Raw genomic sequence first — 24,722 nt, 5'->3', positions numbered from 1 at the left:
ATAAAAGATATGTATGTGAGAACTGCATCTGACTTTAACTGCCTTAACAGTAAAATCAATTTTGAATCGATGATGAAAAGCTATAATCTAATGGCGAAACATGAAAGACAAAGGTATATAAGATTTATAGTTCTACATGTAACAATGAATGCATTGTGAGTGTGAAGGGATGGAATTATATATGTAGGTATGGGGCATACTTCCTCTTCCTTTATACACTTCTACATTTATAACTTTTTATATTACTTTTACATTATGAAAATTATATTTTCTTATAGTAAAACATTCGGTCTTTAGAAGAATATAAAATAAAAGAGTAAAATAATTCCTTTACTTTCCCCCACGCTCATCTTCTATCCTTCTCACTCCTCAAAGTTACCACTATGAACAGTGCCTTATGTTTTCTGAAAATTTCTGTATCTCTCCAAACCAACACAAAATTGTACATACACATGTCGAATGTCATGAGCTAATTTTTAGTGCTTCATAATCCTGTAGCATTTATGATGCATGGGCTTTGGTCCCATGGTAGAGAGGAATGTTAGTTCAGTGGCGATGAGACTTGCTGTCACCTCCAGAAGAGAGAGCTTATGATAACATCCCCCTGTCATTCGTGTATTCCTCCCCACTTGTGAGAGTCACTTTCACAAAAACACTTTCTTCCTCCTGCCATACAAGAAACAAGAACCTCCAAACAATTATTTGTTTTAGATATTAACTCCCAAAGCAGGCAAAGAATGACTCTTACAAAGATATAATCTTACCTTACTTGTGTCTTTTGTAGAGTTTATTAGTGACATTCTAGCCTCCTGGGGTCTGCGGTTTTCATGCCTTCCCTTATCTTTGCATATTAATCTCTTTTTCAGGATGAGACAGATACGTTCTATTTGTACCATAGTTCAAATTCACCCACAATTGTCCTTTGTCACAGTTATTATATATCTAACTATAGGATTAAATATGTTGACTTGTTTGTAAATATTTTAATGCTAAAGGAGGCAAATGATAAGAAGGTATTTTAAAGATGTTAACATTTCAGGTGATTTTGCAGCTATATCCCATTAGAAAGTTGATGAATGTTTACTGAGTCTCTACAGTAAGCCAAGTACTACTCCAAGTACAAAGGCACCTTTAAGGAGCTCTAGGATTATACAGTTTTGTAGAGTTTATGAAACTGTAAAGAGAAAAATCAATACAATTTTTTAAGTGCTATAAATATAAGAAAACAGAAGTCTTGATCAAAAGAGGAAAGAAGCAATTTATTTTGAGTAAATTGAAGTTAATCTTATGGTTGTATAAGACAAGAACTTTTTCAACCTTTATCCTCCTGCTGCAACACACTGCTAGCTTCTAGTACAATGTTATGTCAGACCAGGCAGGGTCTGAACAAAATAAGTGTCAGAACCAATTGTAATCGTATCTGTGAATGTTACTTTCAGTGAAAAAGGAAAAGCCATGTAATTAGTCACTTCCTCAATTGACACATTTGACTCAGTTATATTTCAAAGCTTCTTTTCTACCTTTGAGCCTATTTTTGCTCAAATTTCCTGCAGGGTAATATTTTAGTATTCATTAATTCTATATTATCCCATACAGTTATTTCAACCTTTTTTACGACTAGTTGTTGTTATTTAAATAACTTTATGTTGAAAGTCAGATTGTCTACAAATTCTGTTAAAACACATATAAACAAATAACTATTTTTGTAACTTTTAACATTCCATTGATAGTTTGTTGACTTCTACTTAAATATATACCTAGATTTGTTACTATTTAAGATACACACATATTCAGTTATGTAAAACCAGCCCCTTTATTATTCCAAATTTTTTTATCTCAGGGTCCATGTTTCTATGTTTACAGCCTAGTTTGGCACCCAGTAAGGATTCAGTAATGATGGCAGCATAAAATAATAAATGAATCTCAGTTTTGAAAATGAAAACATTGTCTCTGTTTTTAGATATACACAGAAAAAATGCCTTTGACTGGACCAACAAATGACTGAGGAAATATATTAGTTGTAAGCCAACAGAAATGTTCAGAAATGCAAGTAACCCATAATGTCATTGAAATTTATGACAAATAGTAGCAATATGAAGCCCACAGTGATGCCGACATACACACAAGTTTAAGATGAGAGGAATTACATAAAGTGCTTTTATGAATTGACTGGCTGGCTGGCATTACACCGTCAGCCTGTGAAGACAGTTTATTTTTTAGTTCATAATGCACTGTGCTGGACATAGAATAAATATGCGCTGATTAAATCCTTTTTGTATTAGTGAATTATTGTAGTAGAACCTGAATTTTTATGTAAAAGTTAAGAAATTCCTTCATTAGTGATAAAGCCTCTGATGAGGGCTTTTAGGAACAGGCTCCTAAATCCTTTTGTTTCACCTTTGAAAGTTAATCCTGCTGGCTTTTATATTTATTTAAAAACAATTGAGCAACGTGATGATAAAAGAATCTATGAGAAAATAGAGAATATTTACTCTATTTCCATAAAGAACAATAATGATAATATTTCATATTTTTCTTTCCACTTATCTAAAAGTTCATGACTCTAATTGGTGGGCTTTTTTTTCTTTTCTTTTTTTTTAAGGAAAATGAATGCATGTGTATTTCAGGAAGGAATGTTTTGCTAACATGTTTAGAATTAATTTGGTGTAGATGACAAACCATTAACACTTCTTAGCCTGAGTAGTGACCCAAGGGAAATATGACTTCAGTCATCATTCAGCATGTGCCTGAGAGAAGACTTCTGTGAAGAGCAGTGATTTTCTTTTAACTATAAGTAGACATTGACTACACGACGTCACCATTATCAATCCAGAAAATGAGAGTCTCTATCTCAGGCCATTTTTATTCCCATCCAACGTTTCTAGCTCTTTGCTTCCATCTAGGAATTAACTTTAGGAGAAACATGAATTAATTATTAATTTATATATTGTTATGTTTTTTTTTGCCACCTTTCTTATGGATTTATGCAGCACCCCATTTCATTACAGATTTATTGTTGTGCTGCTCAATTTCCTGTTACCAAAGTCCAAAAGTACATGGTGATAAATCTCTCTTTATTCCCCAAATTGTCAAACAGAAGCTGAGTTCCACTAAGACCTCAGAAAAAATAATAAGTTGTGTTTTCTGACTCCCAGACAAGATACTTCAATATATACTGATTTTCTTTATATTATTGATATTAAGAGACTTAAAGTGTAGAATATTTGAATTGGAAGTGACCTAGGATAGACATATGCATATATTTTAAAAATGAAGAAGCTAAAAGATGGTATTTATCTAAAACAAATGGACTAGGCTGTATAAACAGAATTACTCAGTGAAACTAAACCCATTGTACTTAGTTCTCTCTCTAGCTAAACAAATTGTAATGGATTTATTAGAAATTGCTCCCATGAACCTGGAAGGCATGGGGATTTTTGACTTGTTATAGCATATGTTTAATCCATTTATGAATGATATAACGTTTAATCCGTCTCATGAAGTGAGATGAACTAACTGTAAGGGAAGCCACGAATGTTAGTGGCTAAAGACAGAGATTTATCATCTATCTGTTTTTTCATCTCAGTCCAGTCACTGTAGCTCTTTGAATTCAGGAAAATCGATTATCATCTCTAAGGCACAATCCCTTCAACTGTAAAATGGGTTTAATATTAACCTAAGATATTTTTATGAGTTTCTAATAAGATTATGCATGAAAAACATATTTAGTAGGTCTAGTTTAATGAAAGTTAGTTACTTTATTAATCAACTATATTAAAAACCTTTAACTACATAAAATTCAACAACTATACAAAGTACATCATGGCCTAGGAAAGTAAAGAAAATCATGTGCCTGCTTTAGGTTTCTCCAGTTGTTTACATTTGCCCTTGGACTTTTCTAAACACAAAACAAAACAATATAAAACAAGAAAAAAAAAGGGCTAAAAATACCCTCTTTTTTTCAAATGAATGTATGATCACTGCAATGATATCATGTGGTGGAATAGCCTCGGGCTGCAATGGTAGTCAAGTAAAATGAATGAGTTACTTTCTTTAGAATGCAGCTCTTTTTGCTGAGTAATGAAGGTAGTAGAAAGAATGGTGCCCAGCACTGCCTGGCAAGGTCACTCCCAAGAGAGATGAAGATAATACAGAAGAGATGCTGAAGCCATTCCTCACTTCATCGTGAAAAGTCCCTGAGCCGTCTTCAAAGAACTTTTAATTGGCAGAATTGATTGCTTAATCTCAATTTTTAAAAAAGCCATAGGGAAAAGGAATCAACCTTATAAACACAAGCAACACTTTCCCTCACTTATTCGTTTTGAAGGCTCATGGGTTTTCCTACTTCTTTACAGGTAGGGCTGTCTATTGTGTGTGTTATGAGCTAGCCATAGTGTTAATATTTATACTTGGAATCCAATTTCCCATTTGATAAAAATAAGTGCATGTTAGAAATTCTTAAACGACTCCATAGAAAGGATTAGGGTTGATTATATGAGAAGCACCAATGCTCCTACTTGAGAAATTTTATTTCTCCTTAATATTAACTAAAGGGGAGGTAGAAATGAAAAATTTCTTGTGATGGTCTTCTATGCCTCACACATGGTGAGATAGTTACATATATTATAACTTTCAAAATCCTCAAAGGAAACCCCTGCAACAACATTTTCAAGGTGAGAACACTGAGGCTCATAGAAGTTAAATTTTCTATAATTGTAGAGCTAATATGCACTGCAGTTGTAATTTTTCAAATCAAATCTGCCTAGTTCCAAAACCCAGGGTTGATTTTGTGAGATGCATGCCAGTATTCAGGATACCAGAAATGTTTGGGCACAAAATAATTTTAAAAAATTTTAGAAAGCACAAAGATAACTTGGTAGACCATTATTAAGGAAGGAGGCGTGTAAGACTAGGGTGTGAACACATAGAAGGATACAACATGCTGTTTCAGTCTTCTCTGGTAGGAGATGCTATATATATACATATATATATATATATGTGTGTATATATATATATATATATATGCACTTTATATATATGTGTATATATATGTGTGTGTGTATATATATATATATATATATATATATATATATATATATATATATATATACACTTTTTTTAATTAAAGTTTATTGGGGTGGCAATGATTAGCAAAGTGACATAGATTTCAGGTGTACAATTCTGTACTGCATCATCTATATATCACATTGTGTGTTCACCACCCAGAGTCAGTTCTCCTTCCATCACCATATATTGGATCCCCTTTACCCTCATCTACCACCCCTCTCCCCCCTTACCCTCTGATAACCACTAAGCTATTGTCTGTGTCTATGAGTTTTTGTTTCTTCATTTGTTTGTCTGTGGTATATATACACAATGGATTACTATTCTGCCATAAGAAAAGATGAAATGGTATCATTTGTGACAACATGGATGGACAACAAGATTATTATGCTGAGCATAATTAAGTCAGATGGAAAAAGATATTGAGACATCCCACCATCCAATCAACATGACAATACACGCACACACACTGGAGCAAAAGATGAGCTGCTCAGAATAATATCGAGAGGAAAACATGAAGTTCTTCAGGTCATTCCAGGAAAGAAGAGATAGAGTTGAGAAATAGGAAGGAGCAAAGAAATAAGAGAAGCCAGGTATGTGTTATGAGCTGGGAATTAAGTACTCTAAAGTAGCCTACGGAAAAATCCTCTGTGGTTAGGGCACAAGAAGGGAATTTAAAGAATAAATATACCCACTGTTTAAATTTAATTTTTAAATTTGTTTTTGCAATGAATACAATCTTTCACCTGCATTCTATAGAATTGCTGTGTGTGTGTGTGTGTGTGTGTGTGTGTGTGTGTGTGTGTGTGTGTATTGTGGATTTCTAGATGGCATGGAAAGGATGGATAGGACGTTCAACTCAGTTTTAAAAGGTCTCAAATTGCTAACATTGAGGTTATCTAAGCATTATCATCACGATTTCTAAGTCATGGCTGGGTTCTTGAGCATAAGCTCTGGGGGATTAATTAAATTCTAACTAATAATTATTACTTTACTCTCTCTCCTCTTATGTTTTTATTGTCACAAATTATCACTACTTATACTGTGAGTAGATTTCTGAGTTGCAGTAGCAAGTTGTCTTCTTCTTCTCTCTTTCTTTTTTTGTTGTTATCTTCTTTACCCTTAATGTCATGTTTAAGTGTGTAGTGCCCTATTCTGTGTAGGAGTTGGCATTTCCTGCTTCTGTCTGTCTGTTAGTAATCTTGCTCATGGTTTAAAAGTAACCAAGGAACAAGACAAACAAATAAAAAAGCGAAACTCATAGACACAGACAGTAGTTTAGTGGTACCAGAGGGTAAGGGGGGAGGGTGGGTTGATAGAGGAGGGTAAAAGGGGTCAAATATTTGGTGATGGAAGGAGAACTGACTTTGGGGTGAACACACAATGCAATATATAGATGATGGATTATAAAAATGTACACTTGAAACCTATATAATTTTACTAACCAATGTTACCCCAATAAATTTAATAAATAAAGAAATAATTATTACTTGATATAGTTTTATAGTATATAGCAGTTAGCCTTAGAATATCTTGAGTATTATCCCTAGAGGTCTGTATTCATTGGATAATGATTTCAATTCCTGCAAGAGCAAAACAAAATAATAGTCAAACAAGTTAGAAGTTCAATTCTCATTTACAAACAATTCTGAGTTGCTCTGTCAGTTCAGTGCTGCCATGATTTTAGGAGTTTCAACTTATTCCCCTTATTTTTCTGCCATCTCATTCATATAATCCAGGATGGCTCAGCACTAAGTCCATATTACAGTGGGAGGCAGAAAAGTGGAAGGGGAGGGCAAGCCTGTGGCATAAAGCGATATATAAAATTATACACATTATACGAGGTTGCACCCTTACTTGTCACCTTCTTTTGTTGAGAACTTACTCTTTGGTTGTAGCAAATCTAGTTTGAGAATGAACAAAGAAAAGGGACTTTCATGGTTATTTTGTTTTATTTATTTATTTATTTTTTAATGCTGTCTCATAAAGATAAACTCTGGATCCAAGATGCAAACACTAGCGTGGATTATGGGGAGGTACCACCTCTAGCCAAGGCTCTGTCAAACCCCAATGTGTGGCTTGGTGCTTACTTTGCTCTTCAATCTATTTCCTACCTATAGAGGACGTGCGGGACCAAGTCATTTCTAAGGTCTAATTTAGGTGGGAGAGACTGAAAAGTTAGCTGCTCCACACTTTATTGAATTGACTGGAAAAATGTTAGATGACTTTTTGGAAGTTTTTCTGTACATTACATTGATTCCCATTCATGATAAAATATTTACAATTGTTCAGCCTCCAATGATTTCTCTTTTCTTCAGTTTCCCCCCAAAATAGCATCTAGTCAGTCTAAAATAGGAAGTACTGACTTTTTTATATTTGACTAAAAATGAATTAAGATATACCTTTTAATTTGTCACTTAGTGCCCTTTTACAAAGAACCTAAGGGATTTTATCTGGCATGGACTGGAAGACGTACCCATTATAAGAAAAACAGTTTCTGGTACAAGGCCCTCAACTTCTAATTCAGTTGTCTTTTAAATTCATTTAGATAAGTGGTGAGTATTCGTTTACTTATTGCCACTGAGTGGCAAAATCTGGGATAAAAAAATTGATGTAGGGTTAATTAAATAAAATGTAGAGAACAAAGTAGAAACGGAGATGTGTAAGAAATGTAGTAACATAAACCAAAAAGATAAATAGACAAAGAGAAATAAGAGGACAATTACAAAAAAAAAAAAAAAGACTTGGAGCTGACTAGTGACTGAGAGCCAGTTTGAATGTGTCTGCTAACATTTAATTAGATCCTGTTTTAATTAAACCACTATTTCTAGTGTCTCTGGGGACAAAAACAGTCACAGAAAAGGAAAGACAAAAATGCAGAGAAGAAGACCAAAGTATTATCCTAAGAAACTATGAATGTATTTATGCCATTAAACAAAAATTCTGTACTGATCCAGAGCTCTCATTTCCCATTGAAGGAAATTATGAGAAGAAACTTCACTTCAGTGACTGAGTTCATCCTGCTAGGATTGACCAATCACCTGGAATTGCAGATTCTCCTCTTCTTGCTGTTTCTGGCCATTTACGTGACCACAGTGGCAGGGAACGTGGGCATGCTTGTACTCATCCAGGTCAATGCCCGGCTTCACACGCCCATGTACTTTTTCCTGAGCCACTTATCCTTTGTGGATCTGTGCTTCTCCTCCAATGTGACCCCAAAGATGCTGGAGAATTTCTTATCAGAGAAGAAAACCATTTCCTATCCTGCTTGTTTGGTGCAGTGTTATTTTTTTATTGCCTTGGTCCACGTGGAGATCTACATCCTGGCGGTGATGGCCTTTGATCGGTACATGGCCATCTGCAACCCTCTGCTTTATGGCAGCAAAATGTCCAAGAGTGTGTGCACATCCCTCATCACGGGGCCTTACGTGTATGGCATGCTCACGGGGCTGATGGAGACCATGTGGACCTACAACCTAGCCTTCTGTGGCCCCAACGAAATTAATCACTTCTACTGTGCGGACCCACCATTGATTAAGCTGGCCTGTTCTGACACCTACAACAAAGAAATGTCAATGTTTGTTGTGGCTGGATGTAACTTTTCCTTTTCTCTCCTCATCATCCTGATTTCCTACCTTTACATTTTCCCGTCTATCCTGAGGATTCGTTCTGCAGAAGGCAGGCGCAAAGCTTTCTCTACCTGTGGCTGTCATCTGACAGCTGTCACCATATTCTACTCAACTCTTTTCTTCATGTATCTTAGACCCCCTTCAAAGGACTCTGTGGAACAGGGAAAAATGGTTGCTGTATTTTATACCACAATAATTCCCATGTTGAACCCCCTGATTTATAGTTTTAGAAATAAAGATGTGAAAGAAGCATTAATGAGAGAACTGTTAAGGAAAAAAGTATTTCCATAAAACACGTCACTATTCTTTTAGTCCCCACACATATGTATTCTAGATCTCTTTCCTAAGTTACAGGACAGAATTGATGGTGACATGAGAAATGTGGTATACCAATGGAAAACATTGCATTTTTAAAAAAGCTTCAATGATTTTTTAAAAAATCCAAACCCCAAAAGTAAAAGTTTCATTTTAAAAGTTTACACATTTGTACTTGTCATTCGTTTTGTTCATCAGTTGTTTTCATTTCTTTGCCTTTTGCGCACATGACAGCATTATGCTTCTTCCCTTTGGGGTTTAAATGGAAATGTTGGCTATTTCTGGACAATGAGTTAGGTTAGAATTCGTATGGGTTGTTTCTCAGATGAGCATTTGGTTGTTGGTGAGAGAACCCATTAGTGTTTTTTTTTTCTTACCATGGTGACCAGCAAGATTTAAGATTCATCGTGTAAGCATCAGTTCATGAATGAGGAGACATGGAATACAGCCTTCTTCCAACTCACAAAAGAAATGTAGAATGGATGAAAAATGCCCTTTGGCTTTATAAGCTAGTACAATATGTTGAATTGCTTTTTCCATCGTAAGAAGTAGACTCTTCTGACTGACAAAATATTAACTATACAGAATTCAAACATGTGGATGCATATAATATAGAAATTAAACACCACAACCATAAAAAAATCATATTTGACATTTTGTTTTATGTTCTTCTAGTCTTTTCTCTGCTTTTACATATATGCATATGTTTAGTTAAAATTACTTACAATAATTATTTAAAATTATTAATGTAGAGCATGTATATTGTTTTAAATGTCAACTAATATTACAAAACATATAAACTCCTGTGTCACTTCTCTCCCGCCCCATCTCCCCATAGATAACTCCTTTTTTGGTATCTCCTTTGGCACTTAACTCATTTTAAATTATATGCTTATATGTGTAGTTATTGATTTTTCAATCATGGACATGATTGATTGGCATCTTTTTATTAAAGATAAAGTATGAAAATTCTCCCACCAATCCCTGCATCTCTACCCAAGAACCACCACTTTTTCCTTCCCATCTTCATAATATGGTCACATTTAAATTTTTCCTTAAATTGATATTTGTTGTTAAAATTACTATGAATATAGTATTAGTAATATATGAGTAATACTATGAGTAACACAATGAGCATTACTAATAGGAATTACTAACACTATGAGTAATATTATGAATGCAATTTTCTTGCACAATTATTTGATTTCCATAGAGTTCATAGTTTCCTTTGTCTTTTTGTACCCACTTTTCCCCAACCTTTCACAGAACTATAAAGCACAGTTTATAGAGGCAAACCAGTCAACGCTTTATAATTTGCGTGCTTTCTCCCTAGGGCCCCTCTGTGCTCCCGTTGGAGTCTGCACTGGTTGCCGTCTCCATCTGCTGCGCAGGTGTTATTTGGTTTAAAGTGTTCCTTCATTCAACTTATGTTGATTACTGGACAACATATTACAAAATGGAGATGCAGCAAGAAACAAGACAGAAGATGTCCTTTGTTGCATTTTAGGAGATGGGGAGTTAGACAGCAAGGCACCAAAACAGATAAAATATTTCAGGCTTTGGTAAGTCCTGTGGAGAAAGTATAACGAGGTAATATGGAAGCCAGTGACTTGGCAGCGTCAGAAGTGAGGCTCGTACTAATGTGTCAGTTTCCATGGATGGGAAAGGACTCTTGGAGAAGGAGACATTTAAACTGAAGCCAGCATAATCAGAAAAAGCCAAAGATAAACAAAATCTTGGGGAACTGTGACCAGGAGAATCAACATTTCCGGGATGTAACCTGGCCTGTTGGAATAGTGGAAAGAAAGACCCTGTGGCTGGAACTTAGTAAGTGCGAGGAGAAATAGGACATGTTGATGCCAGAAGAGTGTCTCCGTTAGTTTTGGAAGGGACTGCAGATTCCCATAGTTGACAAGGCAAACAGACTGCAATAATTTGCTTTCACCTCCATGTTTCAGTTGCTATTGCCTGCTATGTTTTCTGAAAGAGTAAGAATGTGTCACTCCTTCCTCCTTCTGCCTCTGTCTTTGTCTATGGCCAATTAGAGATTTTCCTCTGTGATACTCCCTTATCCCATCCTAACATGTAATTGTGGAAAAACAATAGCTTATTACTTTGGTTTAGTGAAATCATATCCAAGCTCTTTATCGTAAATAGCCTGCTACAAACCCATTGAAGGGAATTCTTTCTGACTAGGAATTTGAGATGATGATTTTATTGGCACCAGACAGGAATGATCATGCACTAAATGTCCATTTTCATTAAATAGAGACATAAACGTAAATGTTGAATCACAGTGAAAAGATTGAAGGGAACTAGTTCTGAGCAATCTTTGCGACAGTGCATCTTCCTTGATAGCCATTCACAATTACAGGTTACATTTGGGAAACAACTTAGAGACAGAAGGGTCTCTACTGCTGCTCAAGCTGGGAAAATGTTTGGTGGGAATCATCATAAAGCAGGCATTTACCGAGACCGAGAAAGGTTCAGTCCCGGAAAAGAATACAGTCTCTTCATGCTCTTTATACCACTGAACTCACCGAGAAAACATGGCTGTGAACTTAGGGTGGGAATTCGTAAGTTCCTTTAGATATGGTGAATAACAACTTTGTGTGCTGCTTTTTTATAACCAACCATCTCAAGATTCATGCCACTGTTGAAATATTCCCTTCAATTTCTTATCTACTGAAAAAAATCTCTTCACATTGAAACAGAATGATGGGTGGGATAAGGGTTGGTTATGGAGTTATTCAGACCTGAGTCTAAGTATTAGTTTTATTATTTATTTCTTTGGGTAAGCTTAGAGTAGTTACCTCTCAGGATCAGTTTATTCAACTGCAAAATATAGTCAGCAGCACCCATCTAGTGGGATTATTGTGAATATCAAATTATTTGTAAATTACCTTTTCCTCAATTACATTTCGAGGCAAGTGTGCTCTGAGTTCAGTTTTAGACTCATTTTTAGGAAAATATTCCCAACATGGGAGGCATGATGGAAACAATAAATTAAATATATTGTTTAGTCATTCATATATTTAAAATATACTTGTTGATTATTACCTATGTCAGGCACTGTTGTGATTGGTAGTTATGAGTCTCTTTTACCTGCTGCATCCCATGTATTTTTTGTTGTGAAATTAATCATTTATACCAAGTATCATTTCCTTATACATTTTAAGTATCCCATCAGTGTGAAAGATCCTTTAGAGTAAAGATATATTTTTCATATTTGTAATCTGAAGGTTAACCAGCCTTGATCTTTGCACTAAGTAGTACATATTTTATGTGAATTTGTTAAAGGATGAACAATGTAGGAAATATGTTAGAGATTTTGAAGTGAAGAAGACAATTGCCTGAATTCAGTTTCATGAGGAGTTGTGTCCCCAGAACATTTTATATTTGGCCTTTCTATTGTCTAAAGTATTGCCCTAATACTCATAGCGGACAATTGTTTTGAACATCAGTGAAGTATAAAATATGGATTTTAAAAAAAACCCAAAAATGTGATTTGAGAGTATTGTGCTTCTAATTAATGTTTCTCCCTGTGAGGATGTTCGCCATTGGGATTCCATTTTTTAATTGCTTCTTCTTGAAACAGTTGGGAAATCTCCTGAGATAAATGCTGATGTCAATAACTGGGGCATAAATTCTACAGCACTGGCCAAAATTTGACCTTTTGTGTCATTAAGAAGACATTTTCACAGGTGGGAGTGGAAATGTGTTTGTATATTAGTTTTCAATATCTTGTAATTTATTCTCTGCAGCAAATTGCATACTTTTTAGATATTGATGTATTGAAATAAGCAGTTTTACAGGAAATTTGCACAGACAATGCATTATTCATGAGAGAAAATCTATAGGGTGCTCACTCAGCTCTGTCTTTTTCTTTATCTTATCAGTGTTTTTGAGTCATTCTGGTAGAATTTCATACTATAGATCTCCTGAAGATGTTTCACTAAAATTAATTTCAAATAGTATTCCTTTTGTGTTGTCCATTTCCTTAATGTCTTGGTGTTTACTGTCACCAATTTCCATAAGAAAAAGACAAATTGAAAATTTAGCCTAAGTAGTTTATTAATGATTTAAATTTTTTCTGTTGCTCAAATAGACTATATCTTGTGACTATTAAACATATGGAGAAGTTAGCTTCAGTGTATGTAGCTAAAGGGTTTAGACTAGAAGATCTCTAATCCTTTATGGTTCTTGTTTATAAGATTGTGGATTCTTTTCCAATATTCTGTTTCTGTCTAGGACCTGTTTTTTCACAAGCCATGCTTTATACTCCAGGGAATCTGCTTTTCAGAATTTTTTTTTTTCAACCAAGATAGTTGAATATGAGTTAGTCTGATGATACTCAAAGAACTAAATTGGGTCAAGGACATTACAACACTTAGTTGAAGAGAAGGATTCTCATCTCTGTTTTGTCAGGTCACATACGTCATCATCAAAGTTGCTGACTGTATCTGAATGTTTGCTGTGAGTGTTTCTTGATTCTTAGCAGCAGTCTGACAGATCTCCCACGGGCTATATCTTTATATTAGTTGTCTCTATTTGCCATGGTTGCACAATTCTAGAATTAAAATATGGTTAGTGACAATGGTTTCCACTGAAAAATGACATGTGCCTATGGCTAGTGAGATCTCAGCAGAAATACAGAGCTCCTTAGATTCTAAGTCAGTACTATCATCTAGATCTTGAACTGGAGAAGTTAGTTGCTCATGAGCAGAGAGTTAGAAGAAGGATCTCTTGGCTTCCTTCTTGCCGTTGAATCACACTGTGTCTAGGCAGCATCCTAGACTTTGGGTCAAAATTTCATCTTATTTTTAACAGGGCACTGATACCTTGGCTGCCTGTCTTTCTTTTCAATCTTCCATTGCTCATCTTTGTTAGAATGTCTGGTCTGTCCTTATTATCTATACCTCAAAAACAAACAAACAAACAAACAAACAACAAACAAACAAAAACAACTCTAGTTCAAGTTCTATTTTATTCATATTTGTTTTTCCAGTAGCCTATAGTACAATTACTGGTGCAGAATAAGGAGGCAGTAATGTTAGATATTGAATTTTAACACTTTTGGCAACAGTTATTTTCTTTCTCCAAGCAGTCCATTCAAGTGAGAGGAATTGATGAACTTTCCTGGGGAAGTAATGTTACAGACGAAGGACACTAAGTGGGGAACTGTAATATTTGATTCATCTCCTGGTTATTCCATTTCTGAGTTGTAAGCCAGGGTCACAGTGTTAAATTTTGTAAACCTGATGACTCACCTAACTGAACCTCTATCTTGCCCACCATCTTACTTCTAGCGTCCAACAACATGTCTGGAACTTGAAAGATACCCATTAATTACTTGTTATTAGTATGTATGCACAAATGAATGAATGACTTACAAGGCTTTATAAAGTGACTTAAGGTGTTTCTGAACTATAAAATGTAGTGTTAATAAGATGGGTACAATTATTGAAAGACCTCATAGTATTTAATAGCTAAGAAGATGAGATTTGAAATGAGAATATCCAAGAAACCATCTGTGTACCTGAACTGTAAAATGGAATGATATAGTATCTATTTCATAGGGTTGTTGTTGGAATTAAAGATAATACCTGGAAAGTCCTTTAATATCGTGTATGGACTATAAGAACCCAGCAAATGTTGTTGCGTAGTTAAACTTTCAAGCAGCAAATTAACCAGATCTATTAGTTTCATTTATCTTCTTAGGTCAGGTGAAAAATGTGCTACTTACACTAATATCCTGAGTCTGTTCCGAAGGTATGAGAAGTTTTACACAGCCTCGGACAAGTTCTTTGATAATGACATTTGCTAATGCCAAAATCGTGGAAAAAGAATATTTAAATATAAGTCCATTTTATGCAATTGTTAGTTTATGAACATTTGTTTATAAATTTGTATTTGGTGAGACGTATAATACATCAGTAAATCACCCACCTGGGAAATGTGAAATGAAGTTCTGGCAGCTGAGTCACTTCGTCTCTCTGCAATTCAGTTTCTTGGTGTTCAGAATGAAGTTCACCTGTGTTACCTTCAAAGTCCTTTCTCACTTTCTATGTATCTTGTGTTCATATGAAAGAATGCAGACAGGAATTCTAAGCATTTCTCAATTTATGTTATAATTTCCTCTCTGACATATAGGTTATCTCGATTTTTAAAAATTTCTCAAAGTATAGGGAGACTTAAATTTATAATTTTGTCTTTAGACTTCAACTTAATTGTACAGTGTGATTACAAATACAACCGGAATGAAACTCATTTGTTGAAAAACTCGTATACTTCCTTCATGGTATATTCATTCATATCTACTTATGGAAATGCTACTGAGATAGCATAACTAAGGCCTTTTGGATCTTTTTACAGTATTTAACCTGATACAATATTCAGTGATTAAAAGAATCCTTTTATATCTTTCCTTCGATAGTCAAACCAATGCTTCACATACGAGACAAAGAAATGTCCAGAGGAAACTATACTGAAGTGACAGAATTTATTCTCTTGGGCCTGACAAGCCGTCCAGAGTTGCAAGTTGCTTTCTTTGTGTTGTTCCTTGGGGTCTACATAGTCACTGTGATAGGAAACGTGGGCATGATTGTTTTGATAAAAATTGATTCTCGACTTCACACTCCCATGTACTTTTTTCTCTTAAGTTTGTCTGTTCTAGATCTATGTTTCTCCACAAATGTCACTCCCAAAATGCTAGAAAATTTCCCATCGGAGAAGAAGACCATCTCATATGCAGGGTGTTTAGTACAGTGCTACATCGTCATTGCAGTGGTCCTCACAGAGCACTGCATGTTGGCCGTCATGGCATATGACCGCTACGTGGCTATCTGTAATCCGTTGCTCTACAGTAGCAAGATGTCCAAGAGTGTCTGTGTCTGCCTGGTCATTATCCCGTATGTCTATGGCTTCCTCCTCAGTGTGATGGAAACCTTGAGGACCTACAACCTCTCTTTCTGTGATGCCAATGAAATTAATCATTTCTACTGTGCTGATCCACCTCTTATCAAACTGGCGTGCTCTGACACGTACAGCAAAGAGTTATCGATGTACATAGTAGCTGGCTACAGCAACGTGCAGTCCCTCCTGATCATTCTCACGTCCTACGTGTCCATCTTTGTCGCTATCCTCAGAAGCCGTTCTGCAGAAGGCAGAAAAAAAGCTTTTTCCACATGTGGCTCCCACCTGACAGTGGTCTCAGTTTTCTATGGGACCCTCCTCTGCATGCACTTGAGACGTCCCACAGAGGAGTCTGTGGAGCAGGGCAAAATGGTGGGCGTGTTTTACACCACAGTGATCCCCATGCTGAACCCCATGATCTATGGCCTGAGGAACAAGGATGTGAAAGGAGCATTGAGGAGAGCAATAGAGAAACAAAAATTGCAGAAATGAAAGTGTTAAACTGTCATTAAAAACATTCCCAGATATAGTAAGATATGATGTTATTGGGTTAGACATCTCTTTTTAAGTTAGTTTTGCACACTACGTTTTTAACTTCCCGTGTTGGGTAGCTGACTAGGTAAAAATGCCTGAAAGCAGTGTTTGAAAACGGGAAGAATAGGAAGTAACACTTATGTGATTCATTCATATTCCCATAGCGGCTAGTCTCATTTCCTACCAAAAAAATAAAAAATAAAAATAATAAAAAATAGTGGCTTAAGCAAATTGGAATTTTCACTTTGTTTTGTTTTTCTGTCTGAAGTCTGGAGGTTAGCAGTCTGGAGGTTAGCAGACTCTGGTTTGGTTTCTGAACCCCCTACAGCTTGTTTTATTTTAAACATGGCTTACATTCTTAAGGTCACTTTATGCTGCAAAATTGCTGCTGGAAGCCAGCGCACATGTGCAAATGTTCTTCAGATGTTCTAACTGTTCTATACGACATGTTTTCTTAGATCTCTTGGGCCAAACTTAGTCAGATCTCCCTGAAACAGTGTATGGGAGAAGTTTATTCCAGGACACTGTATATCAGGCCAAATGATGAGGGTTCTACCTCCACCCCATTGGTGAATAGCAATCTCAACCCCACCTTTTAAAAATACCTCACTTTCACCCCTTACTCATAACTAACCCACTTCCAGTGATTTCCAACACTTGAAATTAGTAACAGTTTATTTCACAGATGATGGGAGGATCTTAGATACCTGATAAAGTCTCCACACAAATATTGTTGAATGAAATCTCTTTTTAAAATATTTTGTCATGTAAACATTTTTCTAGGGGCTCAATATTACAACTAAGTAAGGCTTTTCTTACAGCATCATAAAAAGGCCTTTATGGGTGTGTTTTCTAAATGCATTTGGCTGTTTTAGAAATCAAGATTGTATAGAAGATTGTGTTTCCTTTATGTAGGCTGATGGTGCATGGTATCTAATTTCCCCAACTTCTGTGTGTGTATGTGTGTGTGTGTGTGTGTGTGTGTGTGTGTGTGTGTGTGTGTGTATTCAAGGAGCTTTTCTTAAAAGAAATCACAAATGAATAATTTTTATTAGTATTAACTAAAGTTATTTTATAAATCATGAAGTTTTGGTTTAGTTGAGCTTAGATATCAACATGGGCAGTAAGACTCAGTCATATGCAAGTAAGAGACATACTCCCATTCTTGCCTTCCACCATTTCCTTCACTAGACTAGTACATGGGATTCTAACATGATCTCAGGCAAATTATAATATTCCTTAATCTTTTGGGGTTGACAGAGAATGGTCAAAACTGCTAATATTTAATCAATGAAGAACAGGGATGCACTATAATTTTCTTACCTAGCTTCTCTATTGGTTGATGTTATCTCTTAAAATGTCTTAGCAATAAAAGCAAAGATACAATTATCATCTGGGTCAGAGGAGAGGACTTGTGGTCTTCAGGGACCATTGCCATGACAGGATATTCCATAAGTGTAAAGCTATCTGGTGTCAATAAGTTCAAACTCAAGAATCAAGAAAGAGTTAGAATTAGGTTACGTGGCTTGTCCATAAAGCATATTATCCAATCCTCAAATACTGAATATAGAAACATAACTCTTTGGAATCACAGACTGAATTACTATGGAGTGAGAGAAACAACATGTAGCAGAGAGATATACTTGATATGCTAAGTACTAGTCAAACCTGATGGTGTTTCCTCTCACACCTAGCCATGTTTTATAAAAGATAAGGCAGTGAACACAGTAGAAGTTCATACACAATAATTATCAACGTTTTATTAAATTATGTTAACCAATAAAATTTAGCCATCAGTTCAATAAATAAGGCTTTGGTTTGAAACAGTTTTGCCAGTAGAGGTATAATTTATCAATATGTTAATTGTTATGCTTATGAGAAAATTGAATATGGTCATTGGCATTTGTGAGCATTTATTAAAAACTTGTTGACACCTAGATGGTCCAAACAGTCTTGCTCTCTAGGTTATGATCATTAATAATTCTATTTAGTTAATGTTAGTTAATATTATACAATTATATATTACATACATATTAAGAAAGGAAACTGACACAGAAATAAATAATAAATATGAAAGCTGAGTTTATTAAAACATCTGGAAAATATTCTAATTTGGAGGAAGGGGAGAGACAAAGAATAAGCTAGAAGTTTTCAGGCTGTTTGCCTGAGAAACAGAGGAATCTATGTCCTTTATCCATTTTCTCTGCACTAGGCTGGGGAATTGATGGGAGATAAACATCCATTCTATTAGATTTGTAGAACTCAGTATTAGAACGTCCTGTATTTTCATTTCTTTCTACTCACACTATCGTAAGATACAAGTTCCCAACAGAACAGTGATTACAGCATGTGTCTAGAGAGGTAGAGTTTCAGTCTCCCAAAGCCTTCTGTGGTCAAGTATAGTGTGGTAGCTCCAAAATGTTCCCTGGTTTTGAAGGGACAAAAAACTGTATATAAAGTTGGCAATAATTAAGAGGTCGTAGACTTCTAAATATGGAAGACTCATCAGAATGAGAATATATCACTAGAATATAAGCTTCATGAGAGCAGGTACCATATATATATATATATATATATATATATATATATATATATATATATATACATATACACACACACACACACACATATATATGTATATATATGTATATATACACACATGTGTGTGTGTGTGTGTATACATATATATATTTAAAATTCTATCCCAGGCACATAGTAAATGGAGAAATAAATAAATAAATAAATAAATAAGTAAATATCAATGTTAATAGATGATGACACCAAAGTCAAGAATTGTTCTTTTTTTTTTTTTTTTAATTTACTGGGGTGACAACTGTTAGTAAAATTACATAGATTTCAGGTGTACAATTCTGTATTACATCATCTATAAATCCCATTGTGTGTTCACTACTCAGAGTCAGTTCTCCTTCCATTACCATATATTTGATCCCCCTTACCCTCATCTCCCACCCCCCACCCCCCTTACCCTCTGGTAACCACTAAACTGTTGTCTGTGTCTATGAGTTTCTGTTTCTCATTTGTTTGTCTTGTTCTTTTGTTGTTTTTGGTTTATTACACAATGGAATACTATTCAGTGGTAAGAAAAGATGATATAGGAACATTGGTGACAACATGGAAGAATTGTTGTTTTTCCAAGTACATTCATTCCCTAGAATGAATTTACTTATGGTTACCTTTGGGGTGAGTTAAATGTAAAATTCTTTCGGTAGTAAACCATTTATTTACCATTTATTAGAGAACTCTTGATATGCCAAATTACGCCATATTTCAAGATATGATTTTAAATCATTTTAATACTTTTAATCTTTTAGCAGGTGGATTTATTTGGATGCACTTTGTTACCTGTTTGGTTTTTCTTTCATAGGTGAAATGCTTTCCTAACTTACTTTTTTGGAGAATTAGTTTAGTGTTACATGAAGAATGCTGATGCCAAGGTCAATGGTTAAATCACGTTCCTGGTCTGAGTTTCTAAATTTCAAATTAATTTGTATGTGACGTTGGGAAAGTCACATTTTGTTATTCATTTAGTTAATTTTTAAGTTGTAGTCTTTGATCTCCAAGGCTTTTTCTAGCTCGTAATTTCCATGACGGGGCAGAACTTAAGGCAATTTTTTTCCATTTGCTGAACATTCAGGATATTTCTGTAAAATACTTTTAAAAATAGATTTTATGCTTACATTTATTTCTGTATTGATCAACTTCGTTATATTTAAGCATTTCCATCACTAAGTGTATTTATCTCTCTTTGTCACTCTTTCTTGCTCTCTTCCTCTCTAACACGCGTGCACGTGCGCTTTCCTCTTTTCAAGTCTACTTTTTCTTGAGAGAGTGTTTTTATTACCTTTTAATAACCTGGTCCCCAAAAGTTCATCTGATTAATTTTCTCCATAGTAAGTGAGGAGAAATGCAGGAGTTCTGGGTACTTGGGCACCCAAGAATGCAGAAAAAACTGCCTGCGTAATTCTGCCTATGATTTTCTAGACTCAATGGAGAGAGTATATAATTTAGAGCTTATGAACAACTTAGGTTGGCATCCTGGGTATCTAACTTGCTGGCTATCTAAACTTGGTAGAAAAACTTAACCTCATAGTTATTTTATATATGCATGTTTTTATTCTTCAACGTAGGGATATTAGTCACAGTCCTACGGAGGTGGTGAGATCATACTTGTCAACTACTTAGAGGTGAAGCTGCACAAATAACTTCTTTTTTTTTTTTTGAGTGTGTCATGTGAGAGTCACTGTGCTAGGAGTTATGCCTCTGTCACCTGAGATCATCACACTGTAAGATAGTAGGTCCCCATTCTTAAATGAGTATTGAGGTTGAGAATTGTTACTTACCAAACGATAGGTCGTTGAACTGCTGAGCCAAGTTTGATTCCTGACCTGACTTCAAAGCTGATGCTCTACTTTCACCCATAAAAGCCTAAACTCAGTGAGGCAAGTTCTTCTATTACAATTGACCATTTTACCAATGACTTTTACTTGTACTCATTTTCCCTAAATATTTCCAAGTGATCTATACTTTTGAAGCATCTGACATCTTTTTTTTTTTTTTTAAATGAGATGCATAGGGCATGAATGGCTGCAAACATGTATCCTGACAGATGGTGCTTATTAGAACTGTAGCACAACAGTCAAGAAAGCGTTGAAATTTTATATGATGCTAACCAAGAAAAATTTTTGACAGGCAAAATTGCCAACTGAGTGAAAGGGGACAGAACTCATGTGAAGGTGAGATAGATTATACATGATATCAATAGTTTTGATTTCTTAATTTTATTAAAATAATTATTCTTCCAATGAACACTGTAACTTCTCCTACCCCTGAGGTGTTTCTAGAATTATAATCATTATTCCTTTCATAATTACCTTGATGGTTCCTTGGGGAGACGCTCTCGGTGTTTCAAATTCTTTTATAAGTAGTGAGAAATTATCGTTAGTTATTCTCCTCTGCTGAAGGTAGGTCTGTAAATTTTATACTCTGCAGTACATATTAACACAGTGAAATCTTTCATTTTTCATCCCTGTTTTGAAGAAAAGACTGAGACCCTATTTTTAGACTTATTTGTTATTCCAGAGTTTTATTGTGTGAAATTATGTTACTGGGAAATATTCTTATTTCTAGCCAGAGTTTATTCAAAATATCATAAGAATGAACTTGTTATGGCGGGGATTTACAATTTTTTTATTCCTCATTTTTCACCCTTTCATTCTTCTCTACAAATTCCATTGATTTGTATATTATTGTTTTAAAATATATGTGAATAGAGTTGAGGATATTGTGTCAGTGGGAATGACTGGACCAGTAATTGTACCTTCACTGTTTTACTTCATAGGAAATTCCTGAAACATTAATAAAAATGATTTTTTTATTTATATATCAGCTGTTTCGATAGATGAGGCACACCTGTGTGATAAATGGGCCCTGACTCAGAAGTCACTTGGTCATCCAGTCCTAGGTCTGTAGGATCACTTAACTTTGGAGGGCTAGGGAGAAGCAGTGGTCTGCTGTCACTACAGCTCAGCCTGCCCTAGGGTCTCTCAGAGCCCTTCTAGTTCATCAAGGGTGACATTGTAAAAGGACAATTTTGTTCTGTCTTGGAGGATATTCAAACTGAATTTTAAATGTAAATAAATAGAATAATAGTTTATCAAAGAGGTAGCAACATAAGGTTATTAAGGGTACAACACTGGAGTTAAATTAATTGGTTTGCTTCCCAATCAGGTCAATTGGTAGATGTCTGATCCGTGGAGACCTTTTTAGTTTTTTAGTGCGTGAGTTTCCTCATTTATAAAGTGATGATGCTAATAGAACCTGTTTCATAACCTTTGCATGCAAAAGATTTTGCAGGCATCCAGTAGGCATTCTTACTAATATTATAAAGGTGAGATGGTTGTCACTAGAACAGTCTTTCGTAGATTGTTCAATATTTCATAACACTGAAATATTGGAATATATTATATGAAGCTGAGCTAGAGATCACGACACCTTCTTAAATAATCATATGTGTGAGTATTCCTGAATATCAGTTATATTTAACATCTAAGCTAGGCATTTAAAAGAGTTCCAAGATGAATGAGACAAACTCTACTACTACAGAGCTGATGATTATGTGCAGAGGAAGAGAAATACACACATCATACAAGGACTGAAACAGAATTGTAGAAGTAGAATCAGTTTATGTTTCTTAGATACTCTGATGCTTTTAAAAAAAATGTTTTATACTTACAAAATACAATAGTACCATTAAATGAAGTCAAACTCTGTTAATTAGAGAATTATGGGTTCATCATTTGGGGTCAGGAGTTTTTACATAGGGAAATCCCTGACCTTAGCTCTATTTCCCAACCAGAGTTTGCAGCTCTCATCTGGCTATTTCCACACTTACAAGGAGCCAAAGCTTTGATTGTTTCCATGCCTTGGCCACCGTGAATAATGCTGCAAAGAACATAGAGATACATATATCTTTACGGATAAATGTTTTCAGATTTTTTGAGTAATAATAATAATAAAATAGTGGAGCTAAAACAGATGAGCTACCATCATGGAAATCTATCGTTAATGGAAAACTTAGATCAAAACTAAAACTTCAGTGCCTGTTATGTTCTATGCCCAATTCATTTTATATAAGGTATATTTAGTTCCTGTATTAACCCTTTTAAAGGTAAGAAAATAGTTCTTAGAGTTAATTAATTTTTCCAATGTGCCCTGCAACTAATTGGATGGGTCATGATATAATCAGAGTTCACATATTTTTTAATATATAAAGGAATGTCTCTAGCAATACTCTTTTTCAACATGCCAAACTGATATTTCCTCTTGTAAACTTCTGGATTTGCATCCCCTTCTTTCATATTTCTACTTCTCACTGATTCAGAAGTCGCCTCCTCAGAGAGAGCTTTTTGGTCACTCTGTTTGCACTCCACCTTCCCTTCTTCTCTTACTAGCATGCTGCTATTTTGTCACCGTTATTTCACTTCCTAAATAATCTCATTTGTGTATTTGTTTATTACTTACTCCATTTCAACAAGAATAAAGTATAATGCAAGCCAGAATCTTGTATATTTTCTTCACCCTCTTATTTCCAGAATTTAGAATACTTCTAGATATAACAAATGCATCTGACATATAATTGGCTTTGGTGTTTGTAAAATAATTAATGTAAGCAATTATAAACAATGGCCCATTTATAAGTCAGTAATATACCCTTCAAACACTACTATTATGGAGAGCTTAAATTCCCAAGGTTGTGCTACTCCTGTAGATACCTCCTTAAGAACTCATGGCAAATTTTTATTTCTTGGAAGAAATAAACTAGAGACATAAATAAACCAACAGTTAAACAGAAAAATATTTTTGGGGGACCTTTTCTTTCCAGTGACATTAAATTTGAATATGAATAAAAAAGCATAGAATTGATTGGTTCTAAAACCAGTGGAATCTGAAATAAGACATACTAGTTATTAAACAAATTTAGGTATACTATGTTCCCTAAACTTTACCTCGTGCTATTTATCTATTGACATGATTTTGATAGCGGGTGCTAGGTGATTAAACCGCTTGTAGTTTACTTTTCTGAGATAACTGTAAAACTGACAGTCTATGCTAAATCCCTCTAACCTCACCCCTGCAAGTGGTGGCAATCAAACAAGCATGATGTTAGCTAAACAGAATGAAATATGCCTAGAAATTTCATATGTTGAAAGCATATGTTATTATACACTGGAATAATGTAGGATGGATATATCAACGACTAGATTGTAACATCAATGTATTGAGACACAGGTGAAGATTCTAAATACAATTTCATTTTCAAAAATCCATGTATATATGAATATTATAGAATACTATTTTTGGTAAATCAGCCCATGTTGGATTGGAGTTAGCCATTCTTTAACAACACTCAATCTGACTTTAGTCATATTTCTGTCCTGTGATTTTAACATTAGTGTCATAATCTAGCAAAATATAAATGTCTACATTTAATATATGCTAGCAATGAATGCAATTGCCACTTTTACATTAATAAACAGATAAATATTGATGGTAACTGCTTATAAGATCTATTAAACAATTATGCCTATTTATTCTTATCTTGAACATTGTACAAAATCTGCATTGATTTTTAAATTATTTAAATAAGAATAAGGGTAAACGTGACTGAAAATTTTCAAGAATAAGCCAAATCCATTCATGCTTTTATTTCTCCATAGGCCACACAGACTGCATCTCTATGTAAAG

General features: G+C 34.8%; 2 protein-coding genes across 2 annotated transcripts; both read left to right on the top strand.

The window, feature by feature from the left end:
• Window positions 1-8,048: 8,048 nt before the first annotated feature.
• LOC109435477 (olfactory receptor 5M8-like) lies at window positions 8,049-8,984 on the top strand. Its single transcript, XM_019713413.3, has one exon. It carries the CDS (start codon window positions 8,049-8,051, stop codon window positions 8,982-8,984), a length of 936 nt encoding a protein of 311 aa, XP_019568972.3.
• A 6,492-nt stretch (window positions 8,985-15,476) lies between these two features.
• On the top strand, window positions 15,477-16,415 carry LOC109435482 (olfactory receptor 5M5-like). Its single transcript, XM_019713419.3, has one exon. The coding sequence runs from the start codon at window positions 15,477-15,479 to the stop codon at window positions 16,413-16,415; it is 939 nt and encodes a 312-aa protein (XP_019568978.3).
• Window positions 16,416-24,722: the final 8,307 nt, after the last annotated feature.

This window comes from Rhinolophus sinicus, chromosome 14, assembly GCF_057876585.1.
Source record: "Rhinolophus sinicus isolate RSI-liver-muscle chromosome 14, RSI-T2T, whole genome shotgun sequence".
Lineage (NCBI taxonomy): Eukaryota > Metazoa > Chordata > Mammalia > Chiroptera > Rhinolophidae > Rhinolophus > Rhinolophus sinicus.
The sequence above is the reverse complement of the archived record's forward strand: the minus strand, read 5'-3'. Positions and strand labels throughout refer to the sequence as shown.

Coding starts and splice junctions, on each gene's coding strand:
- LOC109435477 (XM_019713413.3), top strand. CDS start 8,049: ATGAGAAGAAACTTCACTTCAGTGACTGAGTTCATCCTGCTAGGATTG.
- LOC109435482 (XM_019713419.3), top strand. CDS start 15,477: ATGTCCAGAGGAAACTATACTGAAGTGACAGAATTTATTCTCTTGGGC.